General features: G+C 46.9%; 1 protein-coding gene across 3 annotated transcripts in view; it reads left to right on the forward strand.

Moving 5' to 3' along the window:
• The first annotated feature begins 1,850 nt into the window (after positions 1-1,850).
• SKAP1 (src kinase associated phosphoprotein 1) overlaps positions 1,851-15,336 on the forward strand; it is a 142,870-nt gene continuing 129,384 nt past the window's right edge. Inside the window, exons 1-2 of one of the 3 annotated variants that reach the window (XM_068660677.1) lie at positions 1,851-2,067; positions 8,497-8,602. In XM_068660677.1, the coding sequence (XP_068516778.1) occupies positions 2,034-2,067; positions 8,497-8,602 (140 nt within the window). In that variant the 5' untranslated portion in view covers positions 1,851-2,033. The remainder of the gene's footprint in view (positions 2,068-8,496; positions 8,603-15,336) is intronic. The other 2 variants (XM_068660676.1, XM_068660675.1) reach the window with 2 other exon arrangements.

Raw genomic sequence — 15,336 nt, forward strand, 5'->3', positions numbered from 1 at the left:
GGTTTAATTCTTGGGCAAGACTCACTGACCATCTTCTAGTTTATGCTTTCAGACTTTTATGTGAGCTACAGAAATGCAGAGAACCTGTGAGATGATCCTTTTCTTCGCAGTTGCATGAACATTTCTTCCTCTGAGATTTGCATTGATTAGGTTTTATCGATCTTTCTGGCATATCTGAAGGCAGTTTCTTCCATCTAAGGGACCTCATTCATTCTGTTACAAACTCATTTTTAAGTTAGTCAGTCTCAGCAATCAGCTGATTTTTATTTGTAGTCTGTAATGAACCAATGAGGATTTCTACACAGAAGCATTTAAATATGCTTCTAGGTGAGAACGTGTATACAGATCCATCTAACATACACATCCACCTGCACGTGCTACCATTTCTTGCATACAATCAGAACCATTCAAATCTGTCAGGAGCCTTAGGCAGCGAACAGAGATTCACGTTTCACTCCCCTAGGAGAGTCTCAGTTTTCTAAATCCTGACTCATGAAACACTACCTGACTAGGAGATGTAATGGGGAAGACTACTGTGATGTATATGCATTCCAGCAAGGCAATCTCCTTTGTGAAGCCCTCTGAACTGCAGCAATGTTTCCTGTGCTGCATTCGGTGCCGCTGCGGAACAAGTTCTTGTACATGGCAAAATCAAGATTACGCTGCAGCATTGCTGTCAGTGTGTGCAAACTCACACAGCAGTATAGAAGGTAAAGGGGAAAGGACAGAAACGGAGTGAACTTCACACTCAGAGTAGGAAACTTGTAAGGTCTTGAGTGGTACTGCCAACGTCCAATCTGTCTGCAGGTTGTTCTGAAATTACACGCATGTGCAGAACACAGCCATGTGACAAATCAGAAGTGGTGGTGTGTTTCGTTTCCCAGATCCGGAGAGTAATCAAACCTTCCTGAGCAGGATGGAAAACACAGTGTCTTGTCTTCTTTGTGACTAAACCCAAAATGGCAGCTGTCACTTCAGCGTTACTACTGTAAGAGACTCAATACACAGAAAACAGCGCAACATCACTTTTCCAGTAAATCAGCTGCATACACTAAACATGCCTCTTGTCACGGTGCCTTCACTCCTCCTTTAAAGCCATCCCTTCTGACAACTGTTATTTATATGTGAGTTACTGAGGTGCTGCCCCACAGGCATAAAATTACATATTTCAACCAAAAAGACACAAAAGAACTTTGCAGTTGCTTTAGGGGTTTTCTTCTTTCACTCCACTGTCTGCAGTGCAGAAAACAATAGAATCGCAGGCACACATGCCCCAAACCAAAACCACAAAGCACTTTGCTTCATCTTATGCCTGCTCGTTATCTGATTTGTACCAATCAACTGAAAGTGTTCAGAATGGCATTTTCCACATGCTGCAAAAATAAATAACTTGCTTGGTACCAGAACGCTCCAAAGCAAGGATTGGATCCTCTGCTCTTACCACGTCGGAAATCTCAAACTTGGAATCGCTGATGAGCTTCAGATACAGAAGGCTGTGTTTGGTTTTGTGAGCGTAGAACTTAAAATTTGGGACTGCAACGATGAGAAATTATAGCGGCATCCCCATAGCCAGGCTCTGTTAATTCATTTCTCTAGGAGAGGAGCAGGTGTAGGACTGCGGTTAGTCTAATGCAATGCCCTTTCTGTTTTGTAGGGCGCGGGTCGCACTCATTGCCCGTCCCGCAGCCCGTCCCCGCGCGCAGCCCCGCTGTTTCTCCGGGCGAGACGTAGAAAGGCGCACGGCTGCCCCGCGGCTCAGGGCCGATGTAGCCCCCTTCCCGGGCGGGATGCGGGGAGGGGGAAGCTTCGCTGCCGAGCAGCCCGGGCCCTCCGCCCCCAGCGCCGGCGGGTCCGGGGAGGCCCGGGGCAGGCTCGGGGCAGGCTCGGGGCAGGTGCTCGCGGGGCCGCCCGGTACCCGCGGCCCCCCGCGGGGTGTCCCCGCCCCCGCTTCCTGCCGCGCTGGGTCCCTGCCCCGGAGGGACGCGGGCGGCGGCGGCGGGGCCGGCCCCGGGGGAGAGGAGGTGGCGGGGACCATGCTCCCGGAGGAGGTCCGGAGGCTCCTGGAAGGTAACCGCCCGGCGCTCCTCGCCCCGCCGCTGCCGGGGGAGAAGCCCGAAGCCCCGTCGGGCCTCGCCGTGCCGAGCCCCAGAGGGCGGCGGGGGCAGGTGGCAGCTGCTGCCCGTAGAGCCCCGTGCCCCCGCGGGGCCGCCCCGCCGACGGGGCCGGGGCTGCGGCCGCCCGCCCCGCGCCCCGGGCCGGCCTCGCGCTGCCCGCCGGGCCCTGCGGGGGAGCCCTCGGCGGGCCCGGAGCCCGAGCGCGGGGCGGGCCCGCGGGGGGCGGCTCGGGGAGCCGGGCGTGCCCAGCGAGTGCCCACCGCCGGCACCGAGCGGCTCCGCTGCGACGGGGGGGCAAAAGAAACCCGGGTGCTGCGGCGAGCCCCCGGCAGGCTTTGGCCGAGCGTCGCCCCGGGGACGCGCAGAGCGAGATGGCCGCGGGTCCTCGGGGGAGCTCCGAGCCCAGCGCAGAGGGGGGCGCAGCCTGGGAGGGCAGCGCTGGCTTCGGGCCCCGCTTCTGCGTGGTAACGTGGAGGTGACCTCCCGAGGCCCCAGCGCCCGCTGAGCCGTGCTGAGAGCTGACGGCACACAGCACGGCGTGCCCACGGGATGGTACGCGGGTGGCTTCTGAGGTTGTTTTTCCTGATTTCTTTGCAAACTCGAGCTGTTACACCCCAACTCGCTGAAGAGGTGGGTCAGCCGAGCAGAAACAGTTCCAAAAAAATTCATCTGTAAAACTGCGCTTCACAAACCTGAATGGATGCTGTGCTGACCTTTGCAACTACTGGTGACCCTGCAGCAGGGTACGGGAGGGCTTGGTGGGAGGATTGCCCTGCAGAGGTGGCCGCGTTAGCCCTTGGGACGGGCATGAGCGGCTCCCACAAGTTCTGCTCCATGTGTGCTACCTCTGGCTCCACCTCCCCGCTCGGGCCTAGGCGCCCCAAGAGTTGCCACAAACCTGTAGCCTCAAGGCTGTTCTTGTTTAGGGAGCTTGGCTTTTTCATTTTTATTTCTTATGGGGAAGAAACAAAAAGCTGTAAGTCGTTAGAGCTCCGAGTTCCCTTTCTACTGTTTGTGACTGAATAACTGCTTACTGCTTCTTTGGTGTCTTGTGAGAAGGATTTACACAAACAGGGGAAGCTGCACTCAGGGTCAGTGTTTTTACTCTGCAGTATTGCCTTACCTGTCACGCTCACCTCCATTCACATGTTGACTTCTCCTGCCCTGTTGACTCTCGCTGACCTCCCCATAAATAAACCTGAGCTGCAGCAGCATCAGCCCGTTGCTGACCGTGTGCGCCTTTCTGACGCATCCTGCCACCGCGGATGCGGGTGGGCGGTGGCAAAGGAGTTGTTGGTGTGCTCCTGCTCGACAGCTCTGAGCAGTTGTGTTTGAGCCCGGTCTGCCTCAGTGGGTTGTGGCCTTTCGTTTCCTGTTGCAGCGGCTCCTGACAGCGCGGAGCACTGCTCCCCTTCGCTGTGGGGTGGGGGTGCCTTCCAGTCCTGGGACCCGTCAGTCCGAGAGCAAGCGCACAGCCTCCGAGCCCATCAAAGCTCACTTCCAAATGCTTTGTGTCTTCCCCCAGATGTAGGTATAAATTTTCTCCTCTGTTTTTTAATCATGGGGCCTTCAGTGAAGTTCACCCTTTCACATTTTTGATGTGCAGCACTTTATTGTTCAGTGCTGACACTTCTGTAAACAACTCATTTCTGCACCTGCCACCTTCCTTTAACTTAGATTATTTTCTTGTTAGCTGACTGTTTTTAATTGAAGGCTTCAGATCTCCTTCTAAAGCACAGCCTTTGTTTGCTGACAAGTATAGCAGGCTATGAATGGAGATTAATTGCATGTCACATACCCCTGTATCAAACTTGCTGTGTCTTAACAATCTATATATACAGTCTTGAGGCCTTCCAGTGGCTAAGGAGGTTTCTTGCTATGCAAGCTGGGGCTGAAGGAGCTTAAGCTGTTAGCGTTTGCAAACTGTGTTACCGTAAGTGTTCTTGAATTTAAAGTAAAAGGTAAAACTTGAAGAGCAAACATGTACTATTGTACAGGCAATAATATCTGCTTCCTTATATTATCATTTGGTGCATATAGTGCAGGACTGTATGCATGATGCCCAATAAACGGGGTCAATGGCTAGCTAGTAATTTTTATGCTGTTATCACTGGAGACATCTCTGAGGTTGCAGTGGTTGTAAGACAAACTCTATGGCTATTTCATGGCTACATTGCAATCCTGCAACACTTATGAATTCTTACTTTATGTTTATGAATAGATGTGGTTGTAACAACTATTACTTTGTTCCACATCAAACATAAGCAATCCAAGTTCTTATTAACACTATGTTGCCTCCTAATTGCATGGGGTTTCAATTTTGGCTCACTCAACTCCCTTTTAAAACTACTATTGTTAAGGATATTCCATGTTTGTTTAGCACAGATTTCTTCTGAAGGCTAAAACAATGGTTCTTAAAAATGTGATACATCTCTGACAAATCCAGGGTTTCTGTTTTTCTTTGCAGAAGCAAAGGCAATCTGGCAGTCTGATTATTTTCTCCCTTCACCTGCCCTGACTGATCCTCTTCATCTCAGGTAGTAGGTCTGGAATGCCATTTTCTTGCTGGAGTTTGGGCAGCAGGAAGGATGGAACAGATGCTGTACTGTGAGACTGACTGCACCTGCAAAGCATAACAAAGCTGGTAGCTGCTGATAGCAAGGCGAGACGCCTCAATGCTGTTTCAAAAATAAACAATAAAATGTTCTGCTTTGCGAAGGCTAATAAGCCTCAGTCAGCATTGATGTAGCATCACGAGTGGGCCCAGAACTTAAATATCAGGGAACTTGGCATTGAGACTTGGACACTGCAAATTTGGGAAGTTGTTCTCAGTTCCTGCATTGGAGAAGGACCCTGTCAGGGAGCGTAGGGATAGGATAAGGGGGTAACAGCTTTCTACAAAAAGAGGGTAGGTTTATATTAGATATTAGGAAGAGATTCTTCGCTCTCAGGGGACTGAGACACAGGAACAGGCTGCCCAGAGAAGCTGTGCATGCCACATGCTTGGAAGTGCTCAAGGCCAGGCTGGATGGGGCTTTGGGCAATCTGCTCTGGTGGGAGGTGTCCCTGCCCATGGCAAGGGATCAGAACCGGATGAGCTTTAAGGTGCCTCCCAACCCAGCCACTCTCATTCTGTGATTGTCTCTTGCGTGGGGGAGAATGTCCCATTCAGCCCATTGCAGGATGGTGTAGGAATGTTGCTTGGGTTCTAAAGGTTTTCTGACTTGATCCTGTAAAAGTAAGAATATTCATCTGAAAATGTTTGTTCACAGTTAAACCATACGTTCTTTAATTTGCTGAAAAGTTTCAAAAAAAAAAAAGTGTGATAGCTCACAGCTTTTATTTGGACAAGCGGGACAAGGGATGACTCAACTACTGTTCCAAACCCCTGGCTGTCTTGGGTAGCATCCTGGAAATATTAATGCAATTTCATGGATGCTTAAGGTATCTGCACTCTGTGTTGATAGGTGCCATAAACTTTTTTAAACTGTTTTTTTTTTTTTTTTTTTTTTTTTTTTTTTTCCACAGCCGCCTGGGGTGGTAAACTGCAGCAGAAATTGTGTGAAGCTAAGCATCGGAGCAGATCGGTTAGCTCAGGATTAATTTACGTAGCTGCAGTGCTGTGGGTCAGGGGGACCTGTTCCTCTGTGTTTAGGTTTTCTGTTGTTGTCCTTCTGATGGCAAAAGAGTAGAAAAGAGCAAAAAAAAAAAATTAAAAAAATGTTTGTGTGTGCACAGAGAGAATACACATGGCATCTAAATATCTTTCAGCTCTCCTTGTTGAGTGCTGATTAACTCCTAGAATTTAGTGCTGCCATTAAAAGGTTATTTACTGCCTGGACTTCAGCAGTTGTGACATAATTCTTACAATATTGTGCATTGCCTGCAGGATTAAAGTGGCTATCTGCAATTGCTTCTAAAAACCCTCCTGAAACACTTGATGAAATTTCAACTGTTTCTTTTCACCTCACCTTTTTAGCTGCAGGAAACGAAAAGGAGAGTCCTGTAAACTTTCAGAGTGGATCACAGAGAGCAATCTATAAACATCAAGAATATAATGTTACTGACAAGCAGTAAAACTAACATTAGGGTGATTTACTCTAGAGCTGCTTACATATTGCTCTTCCTGATCCACTTTGAGAGTTTATGGTTAGGCTTTCTTTTTCATTTCCTGGTGCTATAAACATAGTGGCTGGCTCTGAAAGGGGCTCTGCCTGGCTCTCAGGAGTGACCATAGGTCTACTATAACTTATCCAGCAGCCGATCTGTGCTGACATCGTGGTAAGTAAATGCCATATTAGAGCTAATCACATACTCGTGGAGCTAATCTATGTTTAAAAAGGACAGAGAGGCAACCGATATTTGCCCAAATTTTGGGGGCAGTTTGTGTTTCTTGTTTTTTTCTCATTGACTGTGGAAATGCACCCATTTATGCTGTGCAGTTTTAAAGCAGATTTGTATATAATAAATTGTTCCCTTAGCTTCCATCTGTTCTTATAGTAAGCTTCTCGGAGAAAGATGGGTCTGTCCTTTGTACTGTGCTTGGTTATTCTCTATGCGGTGTGTAAGTGGTGCAAGTCCAGCAGTGTTAGGCTTGTCGTAAGGTGGTACTATATCTTGGGTGTACAATTAAAACTGCAAGGAGATGTACTGAAAATTAAATTTAGCCTAAGGATTACAGGATTGGCCTGGGATTTAAAGAGCTTTGCTCAGCTGCTCTAGCAAAGCTTTTGTGTGATCCCAGGCGGGCCACCCAGGGCTAAAGTACTAGCAGGGAACTTGATATTAATGTGCATTTTGGGAGCTCCAGGAGTCCGGACATGTCAGGTCAACACTGCTGCTGGCTGTAGGTGTGGGTTCGAGAGCAGTGCTGTGAATTGGTGTCCCTGCCCATCAGCAGAGCTGTGACAACTGTGCATGCCCGTGTCAGCAGGGTTGTGCTAGGACACTTTGATATCCTCAGTGCTCTATGCGGGCTTTAGCCTCTGTTTCTTGGCTGTAAAGTGCTGGCTGTAGTGTGGGGCCGTAGATAATGAGGCACAGCTGGCTCAGACCTAGTTCTTGTGGGTCCAGAGCACTCCTGGCATGAGGGAAGGCAGGGAGACAGCCGAAGGAGTTGGTGGGGACTTAGAGGAGTCTGAATTTGGCTGAAATGTGCTTATTAGTGATCGCTCCCTTAGAAACTGGTGCTTTCAGCTGAACAAACCCAGAAACAAGAACAGGAGTGTTGTGGAAATGTGTTATTTGGATTCACTCCTCCTTCTGCAGGCTGCTGTGTTCAGAGCTCAGTCTCTCTGGTCTTGCCTGTGCAGCACTGAGGACCAGGTGGGGAGAGGCCCCTGTTCTTGGGGAGGTGCCCGTGCATTGGCCTTGTTCCGCTCCATGACTGGGCACGGAGCAAGCTCTGTACTTGCCCAAGCTCTTCACTTTAAAGAGCTGTTTTTTCTTCCCTCAAGCTCTAAGCCTTTCTTGTGTTTGTTATAGGTGACAAAAATAAGGGCTCATGACTTTAACAGAAAAAGATATTTATTTCTACTGTGGCGTTTTTGATCTTGAGTGTGCTTGCAGGTGGAGGAGCTGTTTAAGGAGCTGTGAAGATTCCTGGGGTGTACTAAACAGTGCTGGCTGTTGTACTAGCAGCTGAAGCATAAGGAGCTGAAAGTCTTGCAAGCAGGATATTAAACTGACATTAGTGTCACAGTATGGAGTGTGAATTAAAGGTTGGAGAGGCCTGTGGATGTACAACACCATAGTTTTGAAGACAGTCTTTGCTAGGGAAAGTTTTCAGTAAAGCTGCTGAAGTACAAGGAGGACACTCTCCTCTACAGAGCAGCTATGATTGGAACTGTCCTATTTTCTAAGACTTTTTTGAGGTTTCTGTAAAGAATGCAAATATTCATGTGAATAGAAGGGACTTCATCGCTTCCAGTTCAGGTTAAATTTCTACATCTACATATATTTCTACATATACATTCCTCACTTTCCAAGTGAGCGAATACCGTATTTACTTCTGTCCAACTGTCTGCAGAGTAAGCACATACTTTGTTTTGGCGATAGCCTTGCAGACGTGATACAAGTACCTGCAGGCTAGTGCAACCTACCTGTTGTTCAGTACTTGTCTCTTGCCAAAAGTGACTTTGTGAAACCCAGCCACAGGTTGGGATTTGCATTAAGTGTTGGTGGATACCTTACCCTGATATTAGAAGTGCTTTGGGTCCTGTGAATGACATTACTTAATGCCAAAAGCCTTTCACAGCAGCATATTTTTACGGTTTGTGGTAGCAGAGTGGCGTGTGGAAGGCATTGGGTATTCAGATCCGTGTTTCTTGGCCAAGAACAGGTATCTGCCTGTGGTTTTAACTTGTAGCTTTCTCTCTACCAGATGCTGAATGTTACCTGGCGGATGGACTGCAGAATGAAAATTTGAGCCCTAATGCAAGGGAGCAGAGAGATGCAATTCTCTTCAGCTTTCAGCAAGTCAAAGCCAGGTATGTATTGTCTGCATAACTTGCCAATGGAAGTGCTTCAGAATAGTGCCAAACCTTGAGGTACCACATGCTGCATTCAAATAATTGGATAATTGGCCTGTGCTCTGAAAGTTAATGGGCATTCAGGGCTTGTTATAATGTGAGTGCAGCGCATACTGGTTTGTGCACCCTCCTATTTAACGCTAGCCAGTTACATTTGGCTGTCTGCAGAGTTGTCATTGCTTGTCCTTGGAATTTTTGTGTTTCAGAGTAAAAATTCTGCTTTGGGCTGTGTCTGTACAGCTCTTTGCAAACTGATCTCTGATCCTGTCCTGTTCTTCCTTCTCCGTTGTGCTAGACAGGATTTTGTGGAAGAAAATTCATCGCTTGATACTTAGGCACCTGGATAAATCAATACAGTGAGCAAAGGCTCATGCTGCTGACTTGCTGCTGAAAATATCTATTTCACAAGTGGCTCCTGACCTTAAACAGGCATTACCTGTACTTTGATACAGTAAAAAGGAAGAAAGACTGCTTTCCAAGTTAAAACTTGGGTCTGAACTGGGTTCCAAAATCTCCTGTCCCCAGGACTGTTCAAACCTTCAAGGAGAGTGTGAGCTGCGTCATTTGGATATGAGTGAAGCACACAAAGGAGGTGCTGTCATGCTCAGGGAAAATCAAGGAACATAAAACAGGAAAACATGTTGCTGGAGGCTTAAATAAAACTTTCAGCCTCAGCTGCATTGTATTTTTGGCTAGAAATGTGATATAGAGCTTGCTGTTAATGCTCTAGTTAAAAGATATGAGTTGTGTCATTTGAAGTTAAGATCTGACAATAAAACTCAGGGTGGCTGACTGATATAAGCATCCAGTTTAAATAAAACTGCTGTCAAATCCCTGAGATGCAGAGAATTTTATCCTTTGGAAGGGCACAGCCAGATTCTATTCCCTGCAGTCCCACTGAAGAACTTTGCAAGATGCCCTGCTGTATCTTAATCGATCTTTCCTGCTGGCTAATTAAGCATCAGTTTTACTCAGCAACTCGGGACTGTGTAATTATCAGCCTGGGTTGCCCTGAATAATTGAAACAAACTGAATGCAGAAGATGGAGGCCTTTGGAAAATGGGGCTGCAGCATATCTAATGGAGGAAAGGTGTGTCTAGCAGTGTATTGGCATACTGGAGAAGAAAATGCTTGATTGCATGGTTACAGCAGGCTGGTGTGGCTTCTCTGAAAAATTCCCCCTTGTTGGCAGGTATTGACTTGGGATGGAAACAGTTAAGTAAGCAGAATTATGAACCTGAATTATTCACGTTGACAAGCTTTTTTTCAGCAGTCCTGAGAGCACAAAAAGTGAGCTATTATCTTTGCATAATGCAACTCTGAGTCTGTTTTGAGTGAATTTTAAAAACCAGTATCACAGAATCTGATAAATGTACCAAGTACTTGGCAAACTTACCAAATTGCTCTTGCTTTCAGAAGTAGGTGTTCTGTCTTTGTGTGCTGATAGATCTGTGAGTGGCACTTGAGCAGGGGGTTAAGGTGCTGTTGTGACCACCTTCTGGGGGGCTTTGGCTCCTTAGAGATTCTGTGCAGTTCTGGTGACGGGCTCAAGAAGGAGCAGCCTTTAGAGTCCTGGGGCTAACACTGCATTCTGTGCTGCAGAACCAGCCTAGACTCTTACCTTTTTCTCAGCAGAATAATAAAATTTGAGATAAAGTTTTTAGAACAGTGTCATCTCAAATGAGCAGGAAATACAGAGAAGCAGCCTTTGCAGCAGGATGGGAGGTGATGCACAAATTCTTCCTGGATGTTCAGGTTGAGATATGGGCTTCAGCCCTGTTGCTTGTTGAAAGAAGGTATTGCAGATAATTCTGGAGGGGAAAGTGAGACCCCTGAGTGAAGGGTACAGGGCGCTGCTCTCCTACTTGCATTTTGTTGCTTGGTGGCATTTGGAAATGGTGAGAAGAACAGCGTACAAATGTCCTTCTTCTGACCTGAGCCATTAATGCAATGATTTGTGGTGGGAGATTACTGTAACGATGACTGTATCTTTTATTTGAGAGGATCTAGGCAGGTCTTGCTGCTGGGGATGAGGTGCAGGTTTGTCTCTTCAGGGAGCTTCCTGTGGCTTTTGTGGCGGGGATTCAGGAAATCATCAGCAGTCGCGTTCAGGAAGCAGCCCTGCTTTCTGCCTCTTCGCCTCTGCACAGTGAAGCACAACACAGCGTGCAGGGTTTCATTATTTGGGTTCATAATGGACATAAGTAAACTGCTAAACTACTGGAGAGAGACACATGTGTCTCTGAAAGGGAAGAGCTTAATCTGGTGTGATTATCCTGAGCCGGTCTCAGTAACTGTTCCTGTAACTTGGCCTTCAGGTCTTTATATCGCAGCTCTCCCAGTGGCCTCGTAACAGCCCCCTCCAGGAGGGTCGCTGATGGCTATAATGTGAACAAGTGTTTGGGCTTTATGTCTCCACGTGCTACCTGTGAGGATATATTGTTCCCATTTTACCACAAGAAGTGCAGGAGCTAGCAGTGGATTGAGTTTGCAGGTTGTAATTTTTTCCCAGGCAGCCTACGGTATTCTTGCTGAAGGAGCCATGTCAGAGGCATTGCAGGCAGCGGCTGTGGGAAGGCTGTCACCATACAGCTGAGTTATGAGTCCCTGTACCATTTTACTTTCAGAAATCATTTGGTTATTTAAAACCAAATGTTCTTGTCAAATGGCTCTGGTCTGCAGAAGCAGTTTCTATCTCCCCTCCCCCTTGCTAACTCAGATCCCGTTTCACTTTCTGATCTCATGTAAATCCAGGCCTAGAGATTATTTCCTAATCTTTTTGGTGGTGTTAATAATCTCTTTTGTTGCTTTCCCCAATCGCTTTGTGTGGCATCTGGAAAAGCAGGCCACAGAGCACCACTGGAGGCTTGGTCCCCAGGAAGGAGCAGAGCACAGGGCGGTGGCTGCAGCACGGCGGCGCGGACGCCGTTGCTTGCCTTGACCATAGGCTGAGGACGTTGCTCCAGTCCTGCCTGGAAAAGCAAAGTGTCTGTAATGGATCGGATTTGCTACAGTCGCAGCTTTGCACTGGGGGAGGGCCGGGGAAGGATGTGCTGCTGAGGCAGAGTTTTTCTTGTCTTCCAGAAGCCCCAGAGGTTGTTAGTTGCTTCTGTTTTAGGTTGGTTGGTGCTGAGGGTTTGTTTCAAGCTGTTCCTTGAGAGCATTGCTGGTTCTTGTGTCTTAACAAAGCCAGCTGCAGAGCTAGCAGCAGATGTCTGACACCTGGGATGAATCGGATACATGACTCCACTCAGGAACACAAGCTCATTCTTGTCCTTTGGCAAGAGCAGTAACAAAAAGAAAAAAGTTGTCTTGCTGTTAAATGACCTCACCTCACCGTTTAGACACTTCTAGAGCAGTTGCAATGGCAGGGGGCGAGATGGGGAGAATGGGATTTATTTAAAAATATGGAGATAAATAGTTCCTCTATCTCCTTGGAGTCAGCCAGTTATTAAAACTCCCTGTCAGAAGGCAAGCTTGCACTGATGGATACAAATTATTAGCATTTTTTTCCTGATGCAAAATGTAATAGTGCTGAAAGGAGAGCTAAGGCAGACCTGTTGTATAGCAAAGCAGAGGTGAAGAGAAAGACTTGATGGTGAGTTTCTTACATCCACTCACTAGCAAATCCAAAACAGGTACTGAAACGCCACTTTTGCTTTTCCCCACTCTGACTCGGAGACCCTGAGGCTCAATCCTGCTGCTCGTAACTAACACAGGACCATTTTCTGTCATTCTTTCCACCATCAGGAGCTCCCATGAAGACAAGGCTCTTTACCTCTAGGTAACGAACCCCAAACCTCATTTTGCTGCCTCATTGTCTAATCCTTATTAGTTTATGGCAGTATTCCCAGTACGGCTGCTGTGTTATCAGGGAGAAGTCAGCATCTGGCCTCCTAACCAGGCAGCGAAGAGCTCCCGGCCATCTCCTGGCCTGCTGGAGGCAGCGAGCCAAAGCCAGGGCCTTTCCCCAACCGCCACGGCCGCCGCGCTCCCAGTACCTACATGTGTTTTTCCATGCTCTGATTCATCTGAGCTGCAGGAGTCTTTGTCTTCAGGGAGTAGACTCACTGGGATGGGGTAGCACCATCACCTTGTTTCTGGTATGTGTTTTGCCACGCCTGGCCCTTTGAAGCTTTGAGTTACACAGGTGCAATGTTACTGTCAGGAAGAAATCCGTCGCTTGCTGCTGTAGCTGGAAGAGGATGGCTTGGCCACAAATGTAAGGATAAACACAGTGTGATCCCCTCTGCTGTGGGGGTCCTTGGAGTTGTACTGCAAATCTCAGCAGGCTGTTGCAGCATGTGGTTAGTGCACAGTCACAATAAGCTACTGGTTTTGTTGGTTTACAAGTGTAGCTGAACTGTGGCTATTTCAACACCAGGGGAACATCACCCAAAATCTTGGGTTGAACTTGATTCTTCCTGTGGCGAGGTAATACTGTAGGACTGTAAAGGGTTCATGAATGGAACTACATCGAAAACTTCATATAAACCAGACTGTTTAGCCTATTTTAATAAACTTCTAAGTGTATTAACTTTCATCTATTACATCGGTTTCAACCTTATTTTAAAGTTTTGCAATTGAAATTAAAGAAAATGCAATTTCAGGGTAATTTTGCTTCATTAGTGTAAATGTACTGTCTGTAACTCCCACCAATATTCAACTCATTATGCTGAGTAATGTGCAATACCAAGATAAAAAAGAATTTAAGAATGTGACCTTATGGGCAGATAATTGAGCTCAGCACATTAACACCAGGGCTGGTCTATAGCCCCACCGCGTTGTCCTTAATTAGGCAAAGTGCTCTTCTCCTCCGTGTTCTGCAGAGAGCTGAGATTTATTTGTTCAGCAAGGAGACAGTCGCGCTGAGCAGGATTTCATTCACACGTTGGCCATTAAATGAAAAAAAACGTGCCCTTCACTTCAGAAATACTTAGAAATTTTTGGATTTTCAATTTCTGTCCCACAAATGAGCTGCCCAGGATGCTTCTTCCTTCGTGCAAGGGAGGCACTGGCGTGGCCTGGGGATGTGTAAGTGTGCGCCGCGCCAGCTGGTGTTAATGGAGATCTAAAGGCTGCTACCACCCTGCACCAGGACAGCTGTGCCTGGGTGTGTGTGAGCACAGGCATTCCTTTAGCTCGCAACAGTCAAATTTAATACTGACTGTGGTGACTACTCCTTTTTAAAGTCTGGTAAAGTTTCTGTTAGGATGGTCCCAATTTATTCGGTAATCTCAGTAGGGGATTTTTTCCTTTCATTGGGGGGGGAGAAAGAGATGAGGAATGAATTCTCCTGTGTTAAGATCAGGCATGGCAGGGGAACAAATTCAGCTCAGCTGTTATCACAGTCTGCCTGCTTTTATACCTGGGGTGAATGTGGCTATTTGCTCTGCCAACGATGTGGTTTGGTGCCTTCTGGGTTAGGCTCCTTTCAGCAATTTGCATCATTTTCCATTCCGGTTGATAAAATTACCCCGGTTTCACCATCCATTTCCTTGTGAATGCATTGTTAATCTGAAACCTGAGGACGGTAAATGATTGAAATTGTGTAACTAGAGTCTTTGCATAGCTGCTGCTGCTACTTCTGTCGCATTTAACTGAGAAATGCATTTGAAGTGGTTTGTAACACACTTTGCTAATGGTGAGCTCCCCAATCCCATTTTCGTCTTTTCCTGCTTGAAATCTTGTACAGCATTGATTTTAAAAACAAAATTTTGCAAACATTAAAAAGCAACAAATACTGTGCACCAAACAAATTAGACTGTCTTGAAATACCTAATTTAACAGCTGTGGTGATATTAGTGTTCTTAATTGGACAAGAAAATGCAGGAAATTTGATTGAAACTTGATTTTATTGTATGGTTCCTGATGAAATTGAGTCTGAGAGGAAAGTGGGGCTTAGACTCTACAACTTTAAAGCTGCAGAGAGACAATTATAACCATCAAGCTTGACCCCTGGCATAATTCAGACCATAAGATTTCAAACAGCAATTTTGCTTCTAGCCCCAAATTGTTCTGGTTCGAGTCCTTCAGTGCTGGGATTTGCCACAAGCAGTGCATGTTGGTCAGCGAACTCGAGTGGTGGATGGGAGGAACGGAGGCGTTGATCATGCGTTTTACTGGATTTCTGTGCCATTGATGGAATTTGTGACCCCCACCATGCAGCAAGGGACCGGAGTCCAGGGTGACTTTACTCAAGTTTTCTGTAAAGGCTGGGAACGAAGGCATGAGAACAAGTTATCTCTCTGCCTCAAAGACAAGCCGAGTCCTGTGCTCATATCAAAGAGCAAAGTTAGACTTAGTGTGGCAATGATACTGACTGGGGAAATTTCGTCCTGGCATATTTCACAGGTTAATCTGCCCTTCCTTTTGGAGCACGAAGGGATTTTTCTGGGCTTTCCTGGTTTAAACACTGCCACAGAGGTGAAAGGAGTGTTGAAGTAACTTTTTTGCCTGTAGTTTTGCTCCTCCAGGGAACAGTCCCAGTTTGGGCAGGCCTGGTAGCATCGCTATCCATGGTTGATTACTTTTGAGTAAAAGAGCTATGAAAAGCAAATTCTCATCTCTTGACGATGACTCTTTAAATACTTGGAAGGATTTGGATAGTTTAGCTTCAAACCTAACAAGTGCCTACTTGGAAGCAACCCCAAAAGCATCAATTTTACTTCTCCAGCAACAAACCAGTGCAA

Source organism: Anas acuta, chromosome 25, assembly GCF_963932015.1.
Source record: "Anas acuta chromosome 25, bAnaAcu1.1, whole genome shotgun sequence".
In the NCBI taxonomy this organism is placed as follows: Eukaryota; Metazoa; Chordata; class Aves; order Anseriformes; family Anatidae; genus Anas; species Anas acuta.